The sequence below is a fragment of the Rutilus rutilus genome (assembly GCF_951802725.1).
Source record: "Rutilus rutilus genome assembly, chromosome: 16".
NCBI classification, from domain to species: domain Eukaryota; kingdom Metazoa; phylum Chordata; class Actinopteri; order Cypriniformes; family Leuciscidae; genus Rutilus; species Rutilus rutilus.
In genome coordinates this window covers 10,673,197-10,691,495 of record NC_140224.1, presented here as the reverse complement: position 1 = coordinate 10,691,495, position 18,299 = coordinate 10,673,197, and the positions used below count along the sequence as shown (strand labels likewise).

The 18,299-nt window shown below is 37.3% G+C and overlaps 1 protein-coding gene across 1 annotated transcript in view; it reads right to left on the bottom strand.

Annotated features, from left to right (window-relative positions):
• Positions 1-18,003, bottom strand: part of grid1b (glutamate receptor, ionotropic, delta 1b) — a 452,122-nt gene extending 434,119 nt beyond the window's left edge. The window contains exons 1-2 of the mRNA XM_084434270.1: positions 17,752-18,003; positions 14,094-14,249 (exon numbers count right to left, since the gene is read on the bottom strand). Coding sequence (XP_084290396.1) covers positions 14,094-14,249; positions 17,752-17,830 — 235 coding nt within the window. The 5' untranslated portion in view covers positions 17,831-18,003. The remainder of the gene's footprint in view (positions 1-14,093; positions 14,250-17,751) is intronic.
• Between the last annotated feature and the right edge of the window lie 296 nt (positions 18,004-18,299).

Here is an 18,299-nt window from a genome sequence, read left to right as displayed (position 1 = left end):
AGGTGTAATTGGGAATGTGTCGCCCTCATCTACTTGTGATCCAATAGACTGCATCTTAATACCAAGTGTACAGGGCCTAGGTTACCATCCTTTTGTTGTATAACCAAGCAGGCTTAATGGACTACGCCACCCAAACTTTTATAGGGTGGGGCCTAGGGTTGGGTATTGGTTGGGTTTTATCCGATACCAGTACCTACTCTGTATTTTTTAAACGGTTCCGGTGCTTAAACGGTTCTTGAACAGGTACTTAAGAAAACGAAACCGCACACACTTTGTCAAAAAATAATACCTGTGCTGTGTGTGTGTGTGTGTGTGTGTGTGTGTGTGTGTGTGTGTGTGTGTGTGTGCGTGCGTGCGTGTGTGTGTGTCCAAACTGGACACAATATTAACTTAAATCTTTAAAGATTTTCTGATTTCTGATTAAATAAAAAATTGCGCCGTTTAATAGGCTACTAATGTAAAACATTATGAACATTGAACATACATTCAAATATTAGGACTTTTACTTTAAATCAGATAAATATCTGACACTGAGCAGAAATATTTAACACACACAGTATAGCCTCGTATAAAGAAGTGTTGGAACTTTGTTAAAAGATTTTGCACACGTTGTCACACTCGCTGTTGAATGGCAACGGTGTTTGCTAGCCTACTTGATCTGCCAGATTTGCAGTTGGCATTAAAATACTAGACTTACCTGAAGAGGAACGGCTGCTTTTATCATCATCTGTGATGTCCACCACCACACTGGCAGCCTGCTGAACTTGAACTTTCGTCAAGCGTGTCAGAGGTTTTGGGTTCTAATCAGCAATTCGTACAGTTTTTTTTTTCTCATCAAAACGGATTATGTTCATCAATGGTTGTATATCAAGCAGGGACACGTTTGTGTGCATTATGATTTCACCGGAACGTCTCCGCAACGGATTGAAGCGCGCGTCCGAGTGAAGGCAGTGCGGTGTGCGCGAGCCACAAGAGTATCCGCGCCACTGTATCAAACACTGATCGCAACGGCAACGAGCACTTTGATCACTTGATTTAAAAAACACATTTCAGCGCTAGATCGTCTCTTATTTAACAAACGAACGAAACGAATGCTCTGCTAGTTAACTGGAGATGTTTTATTATAGGAACATTCGTGCCGCGAGATGTTTTATAGGGGGCGGTAAATTTTTCGTTCTTATTCGGTCTCGTTACTACCGTTTACTTCGGAACCGGTTCCCTATTGGAACCGCGTTTCGGTACCTAGCCCTATGTGAGGGACCCTAAAAAAGATGATATTTCCTGCACAGACAGTTCAAATAAATGAACTAAAAGCCGGAGTACAAAGGGTTGACAATTTATGAAGAAAAGAAAAATTGCCCACCGAAGGCACCATTGAAATGCTATTCAGGTTAAGAAGTAGTAATGCCTCTTGGTGAATTAATACAGGCCAGACAGACAAATAACAAACTGGGCCTAAGTCTCAACCACCTCGCTAGAAGGAAGAAGTGAATCCCAACTTCAAGGTATGATACACATTGCAGTATGTTTCAGACATTTAGAGAAACTACTTCTTTATTAATTGGCTTTAGGAATATTTATGAATAAGCACAGCAATAAATAAATAATAGAGCCAAAAGTATTGCAAAACAATTGCACTATATTGATGTCTATTGCTGTATCAACATAGCCTCAAAGTAAAAGTGCTGTTACGCCCAGCCTCTTGTGGCTTATTACTTTGTTTTTTTTGCACACAACTGAAGTTTGAAAATCTATTGAAATAACATTTTTAGCAACAACCTATATATAGGATAGCAGTCATATTTGAAGCCAGACAGCATGTCATCATTGATGCCGCTAGTCTTTATTATAATTTTTTTTGTGGAAAATTTTCTCTAGGGGCCTAAACAGTTTCTTGATCTAGTGATCAAAGTCTCTAAATCAGCTACAGTAGTTGCTATCAAACAGGTCCAGACATGATTAACGTTCTTATCTTCACACAGGCGGATGGCAAAAAAAGTTGCTTTCAGTGACATCATAGGCTGATCGGATTTTTTATCCAAAAACATTTGAAGCTCTCTCAACAAATCACTATACACACTAGATCCATTCCAACAAAGAAAGGACGAAGCTTAGCCTCTGAAAAAGCGATTTGTCTCAGGTCAACAGGTCGAGTTTGAGTCAATCCGCAAGAAACGGCGATAAAATCCAAGTTAAGTCTCAAATATTTGTGGAGTCCTCGAGTTCTCAAAAGTGTGACTCCTAAATGGCTACCTAAAGGGCCACAGCACATCAGCGTTTACACACAGAAGTGTTTTATCAGGTACCATGGCTGACATGCTGTCTCTCCATTATAAAGCTGTACTGCACACAGATTAGATGCACTGCATTGGAAACTGGGAAACCTTTGCAAATTAATTATCCCGGGAACTCGGCTTCGAAGCGCCGGCTCGGCTAATGGATGAAGCCGCGGCACAGTCCCAGCAGTATATCTCTCTTCAGATAGGACTGGGATTGCACTTTTCAGATGTTTATCCCTTCCTCAGCGATGCTTTTGGCTGTTTAAACTCTAGCCGCCATAGATGGATCAGTGAAACCTTTGCAGTCTGATTAATTCCCCCGCATTGTTTCCTTTCCCGTACAATGGACATCTTTCACATGAAGTGTCAGCCAACACTGACTGTAACGGCGTATGGACGCGGTTCGATTGCTTAGGAGAGAGAGCTCAATCTCCTGATGCCATGATCCTATGCATCCCTCTGCATCTCTTCTGCTATTTGATGTTCAGAGAGAACACAATGCTGAGCTCACACATTTGAAACTGGTCTGGAATGAAGGCTGTGCCCTTTATAGGATACTTGGCAGACATTTTTATCCAAAGCAATGTACGATGAATTTTTAAGGTAAACATTTTTTATCAGTTCATGCATTCCCATGGGAATTGAACCCATGACCTTGGCATCACAGGCACCATGCTCTACTGTTTTAGCTAGGGGAATGCAGATGCTATATTTTTGCTAGATGCAATATATGATTCCCATTTTGGCATTGATATGATGCAAAAAAATTGTAACTTGTAAATCTTATCCAATTGTAAATCACATCCATCAAGATCTTGTAATATAGTTAAAGGTACAACTGGAGGCATTTCTGATGATGCTCAAAATGAAAAAGAAAACAAGCTTGGGTCCTGTAGCGATTTTGCTTCATTTTAAAGAAAAGGTCACTGTGATTTTGACAGAAAAGATGCGTCAAGATATTTTAATATAGTTAAAGGTGCATCCGGAGGCATTTCTGATGATAAAAATGAGAAGAAAACATTATTGGGCCTTGCAGCGCCTTTGGTTCATTTTAAAGAAGTGGTCACTGTGATTTTGACAGAAAGGATGTGTTCCAGGACCAAAAGCTTTTATTGATCCTGGTACAATATTCCAGTCAAAAGCAAACATAATCATAAATAGGATTGGGTGATAAACTGAATATTCATCATCTATGTACAATGTTTTTGCTAGAGATATATAATAAAGCAGCATTGTAAATGTATCAATGATTTTAATGCACCTTTTATTTGCCCTGTAAGTTTTATAAAAAGTGTATCATTAGGATATGAACTAGCAGAAGAGCATTTAGTGTAATTTGTTTAACCAATATGGAAATGACCAAATAGCATTTTTCTTTTGTTCATTTATTGAAAAACGGAGGAAAACATTCATTCAGTTCCTTGCTTAAGATTACATTTTACACTAGTTTACTTAAATTATTTTATTGAATAACTATTTTACTGAATTTGAGCATGCATGTACAGTACCTGTCAAAAGTTTGGGAACATTTAAAATTTTAATGTTTTTGAAAGAAGTATCTTATGCTCACCATTTATATCTTCAAAAACACAGTGAAATAGTAAAAATAATATTGCAAAATTTTATTACAACTTAAAATAACTGTTTTCTATTTGAATATATTTTAAACTATAATTTATAGCTGTGATGACAAAGCTGAAATTTCAGCATCATTACCTTCAAAAATCATTCTAATACACTGATTTGGTGTTCAAGATTATTATTTATTATCATTGTTGAGAAAAGGTTTTTGCTGATTAACGTTTTTGTGGAAATGGTGATTATTTTTCAGGATTATTTGATGAATAAAATGTTCAATGAACAGTATTTATTTGCATTTATTAAACTGATTTATTAAATTTAGTAAAGCATTTATTAAAAAGGAAATCTTTTGTAACATTATAACTGTTACTTTTGATCAATTCAATGCATCCTTAATGACTACATTTCTCTCTCTTTTTAATCTTACCACACATGTTTGAATGGTATCATTGTTTCAACAAAAATGTTAAGCAGCAAAAACTGTTTTCAACATTGATAATAATAATAATAATAATAATAATAATACATGTTTCTTGAGCAGCAAATCAGCATAGTTTTGGCACAATCACAGTAATTGTGAGTGATCCATGTGGAGAGCTTCTGACAGTGATTAGAAATGTCTTAAATAGCCAGCTTTCAAACACTGAACTGAGCCAAAAAGTGAAGGCAATATCTGCAAATGATATTTTCAAATTCAAATTATGTTTCTGCATGAATAAGGCAGTTAAGCATGAACACATTCTACTCACAGAAATAAGCAGGGTGCTGCCCAAAGTGGACAAACATGTTGTTTTTACAGAAACCGTGTAATTTGGCAATCAGACGGCTAGCTTGAGTAACAAGGTAATTAACCTAATTTATTTGTGTTGAAAGCACATTTAAGGTCCCATGCAGGGTCATTTAGATCAAGAGCAAATCACAGAATCAGAGACCCTCACTACGAGAGGCCAGAAGCCATGTCATTCTCTCTATGGTCAGTGAAGGATTGATGCACTGCTTACATGCACAGCTCAGAATAAAGGTCCCATGTTAGTGTTTCGAGTGTGTGTGGGCTGCTGATGTGCGTGTATGTGATGATACGATACACTTGGCTACTTCATTTGCACGCATCCCACACACTCATGTCTGCATACCGAATGGTTTAAAATCGAGCAGTACAGGCCAAAAATATATGTGCATATAGGTTTTTTCTCATACCTCGAACATAAGCGTTTCCTAATGGACACAGAGGTCCAAGGACTCGTCTTCCTCAATGGCATTCAAATAACTCCATTACAACTCCACTGGGGCTGTGCAAGTCATCTCAGAGGCATGGACGAGTACAGCAGGGGGGCCAGCATAAACGTTTGGAGAATTCTTACCACTTGCTGTTTAGTATGAGCATCCATATCTCCGCGTTTAGTTTTGTTAACAAAACGGTTAGGTTTAGGGTCGAGTTTAGTGAAGATGGTACACTATTTTCAAATGCGATAGAGCATTAACCTTTTAGGTAACTTTTACGTACAAAAAAAACAAACATAATGACATGTTGTCAGATTCACATACATCTGTTTAGGAAAAAAACTCTACAAGCTTTTGAAAGACACTTTAAAAGTGTCGTGAAAATGCAAGAATCAATGTAATATAATTTTGCACAAGTTTCTCCACAGGCACGTTTTTGCTAATCTGGCTATGCAGAGTGTATAGAGTATATGGTCTCTGATAAACAATTGGCAATTGATCAGAATACACAAGTATAACACCTTTGAAATGTTTCAATAATTCACAAAGGAAAAACACAGAGTTTTTTACACGATAATCCATCATAGTTTTAAAACATGCACAATTTCAAACAACAAATATCTGATGTGGTTGAACACCAACTGGACAACCATTTCTGGCAAAGCTTTAGGCACATGCTGGGAGTGAGATGTGCACAAGAGAAATGCACAAGAGGAGGACATAAATTAGCATTGTGTTTTTAACATTTGCATTTATGCATTTAGCAGGCGCTTTAGCAGGCGGTTCTCAAACTGGGGTACGCATACCCCTGGGGGTACATGAGGTGACAGAGGGGGTACGTGGAAAAAAAAATGCTGCGTTTTGCTGTTATTTTAATTCTACTGCACCTTAAAATAACATTAAAACTGAGCATGTATTTATAGCAGCTAAAATGCCGTAAATACATGACGTCCAATCGTATTACCTCATCTTTCACAAGCAGCGGGCATATGACAGATTGTGCACAGAATATGCTGCCTTAGCAATTCGTGCTACATTACTGCCGTTATTGACAATGTACCTTTGTAAAAGTGGGGATTTAGCACTTACTAGCATGAAGAACAAATATAGACACAAACTGTGTATAGAGATCGATTTAACATTCAAACTCTCTTCAATACAAAAACATACCCTGTGAGTTCTTGCTTTTAATGTTGATTATATATTATACGAGCACGAATGCGATGTTTCCTGTATATATACACATGATTACAAATATTTTTGCAAAAACAGTGCAACAAACGAAACGTTAATTGCGCCGTGCACGACGAGGTCGAGGGCCGTGGGCCATAAAAGTATTTTATTATTATTTTTGCTCTATTTTGCAATGAAATAATAGTTCAAATGAAAACCAGAGCACAACTGCAGCACACAGTGGTGTTTCGAGAACAAATTGTGAGAGTCAATGATTCAAATGACCCATTAATAAATGCAGCCACTTGCTTTGTTAATGACTCTGTGACTAGTATCATTACTTTTTTTAAATCATTGCATATTTCTCTATTGAAGCATTATTTATTTTATAAAGGTATTTATAAAGGTAAGAAAATGCACTGGAAAAATCGATTTAAGGGGGCAAATATTGTCCTTTAATGAAAAAGGTGTGACTGCAGTCTAAAGCCCTATTCGGACGGGATTAACTTTACAATGGTAGATGGAGTAATGTAATTTTACCACAGGACTGTAATATTAATGGCCAATTCGCACGGGATAAGATATCTCAGTAAAACTAGCAGAAGTGGGAGGGTTAACTCGATTTGCACATCGCCGTCACTCCTGTCGTCATGTGCGTATTACGTTGCTTCCTGATATCACGTGCGCAAACGCATATAACCTATTATGTCTGGTCGAACGATGTATTAATTAACTTCAGATTGAATTGTGTTGGTAATAGGCACTTACCTAACGCTAAAAGACGTTTAGTGCCTCTAACAAGTGCTTTCGATCTTCTTTTTATGTGTGAGTTTTGCCACAGACTCGTCCCAGCGTCTAGAACGTAACTGAATGCTATTTCAAGCGTCTCCATACTTGAAAAACAGCGTAAAACTACTTTTAAACAGGAAATGACGAAATATTTACGTAAATATTTACAGCCGGCCTATTTGCACGAGCTTAGTATTACCTGAGGTAATTTTTCCGGACCTTTTTACTGAAGGTAAAAGTCGCCGTAATCTTTACTGACATTGTCCGTAATGATTACTGAGATGGCACATTCGGACGGGACTAAAATCACAGAGAAGCTCTGGTAATTATTACTTTACCCCACCTCTCCATGTTAAACTAGTCCCGTCTGAATAGGCCAGGCATAAGTGGGGGAAAGGGGGTAGGCGGAAGGATGTTAAATGCCTCAGGGGGTACACCACTCTAAAGAGTTTGAGAACCACTGATGTAGAGGAACAAAAGCAATTTGTCACAGTTTTCTTAGAGCTGCAAGTGTTGGTTGATGCATATTTTGTGTGAATATCAAATAGATTAATTGCAAATGTAATGACTTGTGTTCTAAATATAACTTTGAATTGAAAAAAGGTTGACTTGGAATGGTTTATTATCATGTGAATGCCATTCCAGTAGAATGCAGTATGTATTTGAAACGTCTGCTTATAAAGCCCAGTTTTGCCACAGTAATAACAGCATATTGCATTATGATCAGTGCGAATCAATTTAATACATTATAATCATATTAATTTGTTCTTGTAATTATCATATTTGCAATTACATTTAGGCATAATTCAATTCAAAATTCAATATTTTCAGTGACACACACCCTACATTTTGACCACTAAAGAAAGAAACAACAGAAAACAATATTACAAGCAGTCTTCAGAAGATTGTTAATAGATCAGCTTGGATATTTGTTTTGTGTGTGCTATCAATTTTGCCCATGTTTTCATACACATAATTAGTTATAGTTACTAATTACTTCTCACAAATAGTAACTGAGTTACATCATTATAAAAGTAACTAATTACCAGGGAATTATTTATTTATTTTAAATGTTAAAATATGTCAAATAACTTGGATGCCCCCAATATCAAATATTAAATGAATGAAATGGACACTAAATAGAATAAATTATTATTATAAAACATTGTGCACTAATCTACATCATTTTAATGTTGCTGTGGGACAATGTGAGAGACACCTGTTCAATTCAGTATATTATTTAAAATATTATCATTACTATAGTAGAACAATAAAACACAATAGATGGTTTAGAACCATCATATTTAATATTGCACAGACCACAACTGGCCAACAAATAAGTCTAAAAATAAATGATTCTACTTAAGAAATGTACCAAAAATGAATAAATAATAATAAAAAATATACATACGCTCTTTGTAGTGCAAATTAAAATGATAAAACTGTCACACAACTTCACAACTGGTAGACATACTGTAGCCTACTTGAAGTATTTTCTTCCTCACAAAAGTAAACAGTTTAACAAGAAGTGCTCTCAATATAATACTGAACAATGTACCAAAAATAAATAGTAATAATAAAACATTCTAGTCGTGTTTGCCGCACGTGTTCACAACCAGTCAAACAAAGATGTTTTCTGGGAACGTTCCCTGCAGGTTATTTTCTGGTTTTATTTTATAACCTAAAGAGAACGTTCCCTATTATTTTTAGGTTTTATTTTTATAACCTAAACAGAACCTTCCCAGAACATTCCCTGTAGGTTATTTTTAGATTTTATTTTTATAACCATGTAAATTAATTAAAATGTTGCAGATGATACCAATAGGCTACAGAGATTATTCTAATGTTGAAATGTATCATTTATTTATAAACAAACTGTATAAGGCTCAGACACACTCGGTCTCTCTTGTGTTTGCTCCGCTTTTGTCCAGTCCGGCACCTCATAAACACACACACACACACACACACACCAGAGAAAAAACTTTGCAGGTCCAATGGCTGAGAGAGAACCTACTCGGATGAAAACCGCTTCAGTGAGCTCAATTATAGTAACGCCGCATTTTATTTTCAGTAACGGTAACGCCGTTGTAACGGGGGAAACAGTCATTTGTTTGATTACTCGTTACTGAAAAAGATAACACCGTTAGTAACACCGTTTATTTATAACGCCATTATTCCCATCACTTGTCTTATTACGTTTGATTAAATCTGTTCTCTGCTTAAAGCAGGGCTCAGTAGTTTCGGGATTTCTTCGCTGTATTCTCGCTTTTTGCTCGCAGGTTTCTCTCTAGAGCTCCCCCCACAGCTTCGGTATAGATATTTGACAACACTGTTGTAAAAACTCGTTGGCGATTCTCAGACACCAGAGGCTAGTAGATCAACGACATCAAAGCAGATGGGACATTCTTTAAAACATGTTCTTCATTCGGGTTCGAACAGCGTGAGGGAGCGCAATAATGACAGCATTTTAGCAGATTTCTTTTGGCCGTAAAGCAGTTGTTTACATCGCGAGACCTGATATCACGCGAGACTTCCTGACGCAGCGGCCGGCGGCCCGCCGGCTCAAAGTTGCAAGTGCGGGTTTTCCGCTCACGGGCACCAGGGGGGTGCGAAACGACCACCATTCAACCCGAAAAAAGTAATATAACCATCCCAATGACTCCGAAGCTGTTCAGTTAAGGTAAAAAAGTTATTTAGTTCACCTTTAATCGATAAATATTCTTGTGAAATGCTTTTTATGATCATATGAATGAGCTGTCTAGCCTGCCCTTTAAATTCATAAAAATTCATTAAAAAAAAAATCCCCAAGGCTTTCTATATAAAGGCTTTTCATTCTTATATAAAGAAACTCTCTCTCTCTCTCTCTCTCTCTATATATATATATATATATATATATATAAAATCATTTTTGTCTTCAGTAGTCAAAGTAGCATAATGCATGTTTATTGTATTTGTGCTGGATAGCAGGAATTAAAGTGGCTCCTCAGTCCTGGAATAACAATTATCCAGTGAATTTGTACAAAAAAAGTAGACAGCAAAGCCCAAACTTGTTGAGAAGCAATAAACTATCCCTCAAATAACCCCATGGCATACACAGTGCACAGTTTCGTGAGTGGCAACTGCATTTCAATGTGGGAGTGATTCCCTTAAAAAAAAAACATAGCAACAGTTTGAACTCAGTTTCAAAGAAACATGGTTGCCAACTGTTTAAACTGTTTGATGTTGGCTATTTTTGTGCGTGTGTTAAGGGTTTCCCTGAGATCCCAGTGCTGGTAGGAGGACAAATATTACTTTAAAATTTGTGAATGAAGCAAGGCATACCTTTTTACATATGATCTACTTTCACTGGACCAGGTGAAGAGAGATAGGAATGTCTAATGTGCTATTCATTATGTCTTTAACAACTAGTTATTGAGTTTGGTTCTTTACACAGTATGTGGATGAATGCTCGACAATACGGACTGCCCGATGACCCGAGGCCAGCGTGAAAGTCACCCGGGCCAATTGACGGAACTGTCACCGATCAGGCCAGTGCTGCATCTTCACAGAAGTTGATAATTTGCACATTTTTAAGCCATTGCCAATTTAAATATTCAAGCGCACGTAGACGTGAAAGTACCAGTTGAGGAATGTCAACACATTCCTCTCAGTTTGGAACTCGCACGCTGTATCATAAGTGTCGTGTGCGCAGCAGTTGAGCCCTTAACGTTGAGCCCAGTGGATTAATTAAACTGAACTTTTCAGAATTTAATTTGGTTGTGGAATGTGTTTGTCACCGCAGTAGATTATCAAACTGTGTAAAAAAAGCACTTAAGAAAGTCACAACCATTTTTAGATGCAGTGTGCGCAGTACGTGATCATCATAACATTACTTTTGCATATTGCTTTTCCAATAATAGAGCAGTTGGAGTGCTATGCCAAACTAACCAAATTAAACTTGGTGAACTAACAAAGAAAGAAGGACTATGAAAACTTCAGCTATGATACAATAAATAAAAGCTACTGTATTTAGAGAGGTTTGGTACATTTAACACTCCTTTGTGAGAGCAGGCAGTTTAGGTTAAGCTTCAAATCTTTATTCACATCTCCGACACTAAAGGATTAATCTGGTGAGTTTCATTACACCTTCTCCATTTGTTTCTGTAGTGTAGGTTTTGCACTTAATATAAAATGAGAGCCTGAGCATACAGAATGAAAGTAAGTATAACATTTGTCAATTATAAAGAAACGCACAGCAATTGCACAAAGGGGGGGTGGGGGGTATTAATCTATAAGATCAACTTCAGGCAATAGACAATGATTTAATGAACAATTCACAGGAATATCCTATATTATTGATGCTAAGCTTCTAGTCATATCAGCAGATGATTCCTTAAGCTATTTGACTACATTATATTACCCTGTACTGGGCACAAAAACAGTAAAACCTTGAGGAGTGAAAATACAGTGATGTCACTTAAGAACGGGTAAAGTGAATCTCAGGGTCATATTTCACCCTAAAATGTTGGGGTCTGTAGGGATTATTTCATGTTTTGGAAAGTTCTTATGCTTATCAAGGCTGAATTTATTGATAAAAAATACAGTAAAACAGTAATATTGTGAAAAGGTCATTTAAAGCGGTTTTCAATTGTAATATATTTCAAATATAAGATAATTTTTATTTTATTTTAAGCTAAAAATACAGCAGCCATTACTCCAGTCTTCAGTATCACATGATGCTTCAGAAATGATTCTCATTTAGCACTAAAGAAACACCTCTTATATTATCAATGCTGAAAACATTATTGCTGCTTAATATGTGTTTGCTGCATAATAAAATGAGCCCCGATGCTTTCCTCCGGCAAAACCAGCACACAATGTGGGCTACTGTTACGATTTTGAGATGGCAACTGTGGAAAAAAAGAACTAAAAAGAACTCCATTGGCTGACTTGAATGGTCTGGAATCTGTTCACGGAGCCAAAATCAACAGGGCATTCAGTCAAGAGAGCACAGCATCACTGCGCTTAGGTACTTGCACACTGCCCTGCATTTCAACCACACTACCATGACAACACATTCATGCAGGAGATCAAACATAACTGGACGATCTCAGATGATCACCAAAGCAGAGGGCCAGTAGCAAATAATGACAATTGTTTGTAGGATAACAGATTATTGTATACTAGAAACATATCTCAGAAACAACACAGTCCCGGACAAAAGTTTGGAAATATTAAAAAAAAATTATGTTTTTGAAAGAGGTATCTTAAGCTCATCAAGCCAGCATTTATTTGATTAAAAAACAGGGGAAAAACAGCTGTGCTACTTTTTTTTTTTTTTTTTTTACCTGTGATACTTTTTTCAGGATTCATTGATGCATAAAAAGATAAAAAGAACAGCATTTATTCAAAATAGAATTTTTTTTAACAATATACATATTTACTATCACCTTTTATCAATTTAACACATCCTTCATGAATAAAAGTATTAATTTCTTTCAAAAAAGAAAGAGAAAACATTACTGACCACAAATGTTAAACAGTAGTGTTTATTGTTTCTATTTCAAATGCAAATAGAAAATGCAGAAAATGCTGTTCTTTCTTAACTTTTTTATTCATCAAAGAATCCAGAAAAACTGCTTGACTGATGAAAATTCAGCTTTGCATCACAGAAATAAATTCTATTTTAAAGTATAATCACATAGAAAACCATTATTTTAAATGGTAATAATATTTCACAATATTACTGGGTTTTTGTCTATATTTTTGATCAAATAAATGCAAGACTGATAAACACAAGATACTTCTTTCAAAAACATCAAAACAGTAATGTTTCCAAACCTTTTGACTGGTGTCTGTGTGTGCATATATATATATATATGCAAATGTATGTGTATATATAATGTGTATATACCAATATATATATATAAAACACACACACCAGTCAAAAGTTTGGAAACATTACTAATACTATATATATATATATATATAAACTTATAAACTTTCATAGTGTATCATAGTGGATCCCCCCGAACTTGCAAAAAACAAGTGACAATCATTCCAAATATTTTGCCAGTGATACACTATGAAAGTTTATCCCTGGTGTGTTGAAACAAATCAAAATACACTGAGACAGTTCCATTCTTTCAGTTAACACAAGCTATATAAAAAAAAAAAACAGTGTTAAGCTCCCCTGTGCCATATGTGAGGTCACACAGCATTGTCAGAATAAGGATGTTCTCCAAGTGTGCTAGTGTTATTCCTTCGGTTGACAAGGTGATGTGGGAAATAAGACACTTCAACAAACCAACCTGAAAGACACCTATTACACTGAAAGCAGTTGAACTGTGGAAAACTGCACACCGACTAACAACACGGTGAGTATACTCTGTGATTGGAGACTAGTTCATAAAGGTCCCAGTAATAGTAGAGCAAGAAGAATGACAAAAAAAAAACCTCAGCAAAGATTGGCCTATATCTATGTCAATACCTCACTTAGATTGATCCCAGTGACAAAATTTCAAAAACCAACATAGAATATTGTCATGGAGGATATTTTCTAACGGAAATAATCATTGCCATCATCATCACCGTCATATTTGTCTTCAATCCCAGCATCATTAACTGCCATTAGCCCATTCAGAAGAAGACATTCTCTTTCTCCTCGCTTTTCAAAATGATCTTTTGGAAAGCTCAGACTTCAGAGCACTCATCCTCAACTGCAATTATGTGGAAAATTGTTATTGAGTCCAGCTTGACTCAATACCTCCACCTAGCTCTTCTTTCACAGAAGACATTAGACTGCGACGAAGCTTCAGGTGGAAGTCTTTGAAACCTAATGTCACCTTTCATGCTGGCATTAAACAAATACACATACATTTTCAAGACAACTTTGGTTGCCGTAAGCACGCTCTGAACAAAAGCAGAAATCCTGGTGATGTATGTCATTTCGACTTGGGGATTCAAACCGCCAGACAACAACTTGCATGTAAATTTTTCAGCATGTACACTCAGACGTCAGGGAATGATGCAGTCCGTGAGTCAAGAGACAGAACATGATGATTCACTCACCTTCCTGGACTGCCTGAAAGGGGTTGTTGGGTTCAATATATTTTATGGAGTGGGTGATTTTCTCGCTCTGCAAAATGTCATCGTTGAGGCTGAGGTCAGAGATCGCCAACTGAAACACCTCATCATCCCGTGCTGCGTTCTCCTCAAAAATGGCACCTGCGGGCAAGTGCAGATAGTTATCTGGGTCTTAGTGGAGCGTACAAAGAAACTGTAGCAATTGCTAATTTGCATACTGAGGGCAATTCACTTGCTCGGCTCATCTTGCTCACAGGTCTATTATTTTACAAACATTTATCTATTTGGCAGATGCTTTTATCCAAAGCCACATAAAAGTGCATTCAAGGTACTTTTTATCAGCGTGTGTGTTCTCTGGGATCGAGCACATGACCTTGACATTTCTAGCGCTGTGCTCTACCAATTGAATTATAGGAACCCTTCCAACAGAAAGCTCAAGGCTAAAACAGGTCCGGTGATTGTTTTACTAAATATAAATAAGATAAACGGTATTTTTCTCAGAACCTTTTATGTAACAAAATAATGAGCAATGAGCAAGCCTTTAACTTGAGATCAATGATGAATCAGGGCTGTAAACCTTCCACCTGTTGTTAGGATGACAAAAGGTTTAAAAGGGTTTTTTTTTTTTTTTTTTTTGGTCTGCCTCAGTGGACTAACAGCGCTCCTCAATGTCAAAATGATTGAGAATCAAATCCAATCAAATCAAAGCCAATCAAATCAAAGTAGGCGGGGTTAACTGTCCACATAAGTAGAGCATCAGTTTAACTTAAAAAAAAAAGTGAGGTAAGATGTAAATAGCGAATCATTTAATAAACTCAAGAAATGATACGAAAGTAGATGTGTACCTTGAAATGCAATGTAAGTCACTTTGGATAAAAGCGTCTGCCAAATGCATAAATAAATATTTAATACATGTCAACTGTTTTGCAATAAAAATGTTTAAAAACTGACAGTAACATCCAGTGAGGCAAACTACTCGACTTTTGTTTTCTCAAATATGTCTGTTTTGAATTTAAAATATGCATTTACGTGGTTCATGTAATTCCATACTGAGTGTGACTAGACAAGAAACGTTTTCGACATACAAATAAAAGTACAAATACTGTTTGCAAATAGTTCAAAATGAACTAAAATTAGACAAAGAATTCTTGTGATAAACAAACAACAGAAATGTCAAAAAGTTGCATTTGTTTCATTCCTGGGTCCAAGAGGACTGTTCAAAATGATGTGTTGAAAAATGTTATATGTTAATATGTTAGGTAATGTTTCTCCCTGTTTACAGGACATTCAAAAATCTTAAGTACTGGTCCCTTCAGAAAAATAAATAAATAACTCTTTGGACCCACTTTATATTATGTGTCTTCAACTATGTACTAACATCTAAATTAATTATTTGATGCAATGATGTGTACATACATGTTTTTATGTTGTATTTAAAAAAAGCTGCAATGGAGTCCAGACCTTCTGCCGTCAGTCTAGCCCTACCCCTTAAACCTAACCGCATCACCAAACCTTACCCATATCCCACCTCAATAGCATAACAGTGTTTTGAAATACAACACGAAAACAATAAGTACCAAACAATTCATTGTTTTTGGCATAAGTACATACAGTAGTAGTTAAAGGCACCTAATAAAGCAGGACCAAAAATCCTTACTGTTGAGCCCTGACTTTACATGCCAAGCATACGCTTATAAAAGCAACTTACAATAAAGTTGTGAAACAAGTTGCATGCAAATGAATTCATTTTATGGCAGCTTAGTAAATTTATGTTTACGCATGATATCTGGAAATGTTTTTTGAGAGATTGAGAGGCCTCATTTATGTGTGGCCAAAATGTACCCATCTTCTCTACCTGTGTTAGAGGAGCCCAATAGGATGGGCAGTAGACAGGTAGAATTTGGTTGATGTATCACTGCAATGTTCATCTTATTTAGCAGAAATAGGGGTGTCGCATCTGTTCATTCCAGTTGCCAGTGAGAGCAGCCCTGATCCACACTGCCTATACTAGCCTTCCAATTACCAGTTTTGGATGGCCATTGCCTCTGTAAATCACCACACCACCCTGAAAATCACTTCATGTCACCCTCTTCATTCAATGGACGGCCCTATTTTTCTTTTGCCCTTCGGAGCCGAATTTGGTCAGGATGATAACTAGCGGATGTGACAAAGTGGAAGTATTGGGCACTGGAGAGGCTGGAATTTGTTATTTCACCTGTGTCATGCACCTTTGAGTCCTGACTATTGCACAGCCACAGATACGGCCTGTCCTGCACTTAAAGGTAAGAGCTGGATAAAAATATTGGAAGACCTCATCTTTAAAGGTGGTGATTTTTTTTGTACCTAGACCCATGCAACTGGTAGTTAACCTGAAGTTTCTGGAACAAGCTGTGGATTTAATTATTTCTTTGTACATGAAGATATCTCTGTACAAAAACAACATCTCAAAAGATTCTTTCACACTGTATATCGCATCCACCACAGCTCTCAAATGCATTCAATACACCTCATTTCAAAGTGTAAATTGCAATGCCAGTACATGCTTAAAACTTTTTATTTATTTATTTTTTTTTTTTTTTTTTATCATCCCCAAAGTCTTGGTCAACAAAATGGGCAGACAAGTACCTAACACAGATTGCATAAGACAAGCATTGCTCATTTGGATTAGTTAAATCTATAGTTTGGGTAAAGTATAAGAATAATAAATATACAGGATAACCAACTCCACTGGATCAGTTTTGGCCAACCAAAACAATTATATGTTGTTGATCTAAGCTTTTTCTTTAATAAGAAGTAGTTTCGCTGAAGGGTTTGGGTTTTCTGTTTTGGGTTTATTGGCAACACTACTGCAGAGTCTTCAACGGCAAATATGGTGGCTTAATTTCACTACATGGACAACAAATTCTAATAAATCCCCCCTTAAGAGAATGGCTGATTTGGTTTATGTACCGCATGTGTGTAAGAGATTCAAGGGTTTGGATTTCAGTTCTTCATGACAACTGAATAGAATCACAGCCGCCCTCCCCACCAGCCCCTCTTCCTTCTCTCTGCTGCTGTTGGAGTGCCAAAATCTTACTTTCCTCACGTTTGGTGAGACAATCAGAATGCACAGGGTGTCCAGCGCATGCAAAGGGGTATTGGTTAAGAAGACATGTACGGCCTGGGATAGCCAAGAATAAGCATTTGTCCTCTTGTCATTTATTTACTTCAGCATCCTTTATTAAGATTTCCCTCACGTTCCATACAAAGTTCAATCTTATAGATGGGAGGGGGAGAGCAACCCCCACACATTGGCTTACTTTGCCTTATGACAGACGCCTCCTGTATTTCCAACTTACCTGAAATCTGCTGTTTACACAATTATGCCTTGCTCATGAACAAGCTGCTAAGACCGAAATTAGATTAGTCTTGTTCATGCATATCAGTGCATTGGAACTATCGCCAGTCTGAACAAGAGAGACGTTATGATCACAAGTGGTCTACTCAATTGATATGCAGCCCGATTAGCAGGGCGCATTTTCAATGCTTATTTACAATTTACATTTTACACCGACCCTTACAACACAGTCCCTTCACTTCAATCTGGATGGCGCATTCATTATCATTTGCAACAAATAAAGGCTTTGAACAGCTCACTCCTTACCGATGTGAATGATGGAGTCGGCTCCCACCGAACTGCATTGCAATATCCCAAAAGAAAGGCATATTATCAGCAATTCCATCTCCGCTTCTCTCCAAAACCGCGCATCCACACGATCCTCAGATGTATGTTAATTCCCAATGAATGAGAAAAGTACGTCAAAGGATCACAAATACACCTGTGATTAACCAAAAAGTGTGGCGGCGCTTTAGGAAAGCGCTAGTGTGAGAAACACTATGAGGGAATAAGGGGGAATCAGGAAGGAGAAATGCAGGTCGCCTGTTGGAGGGTAACGGTTGCTTCGGGATCCGGCGCGTTCTCTCCGCAGGTCTCGCTCTCGCGCGGCGCTCGCGGAGTCTGAGACACATCACAAACTCAAAACTGCGGAGGAGGGACACCCCCGCGCGCGCGCGCTCGCTAGTTAGCTTGTTCGCTCGTTCCAGAGAGGGAGCGCGCGCGCGAAGAGATGGAATCCGGCGCGAAGCTGGAGAAGACAAAGCTAAACATACATGCAGCTGCCTTAAGAGGACGTTACCGTTTTTGCGTTCCGT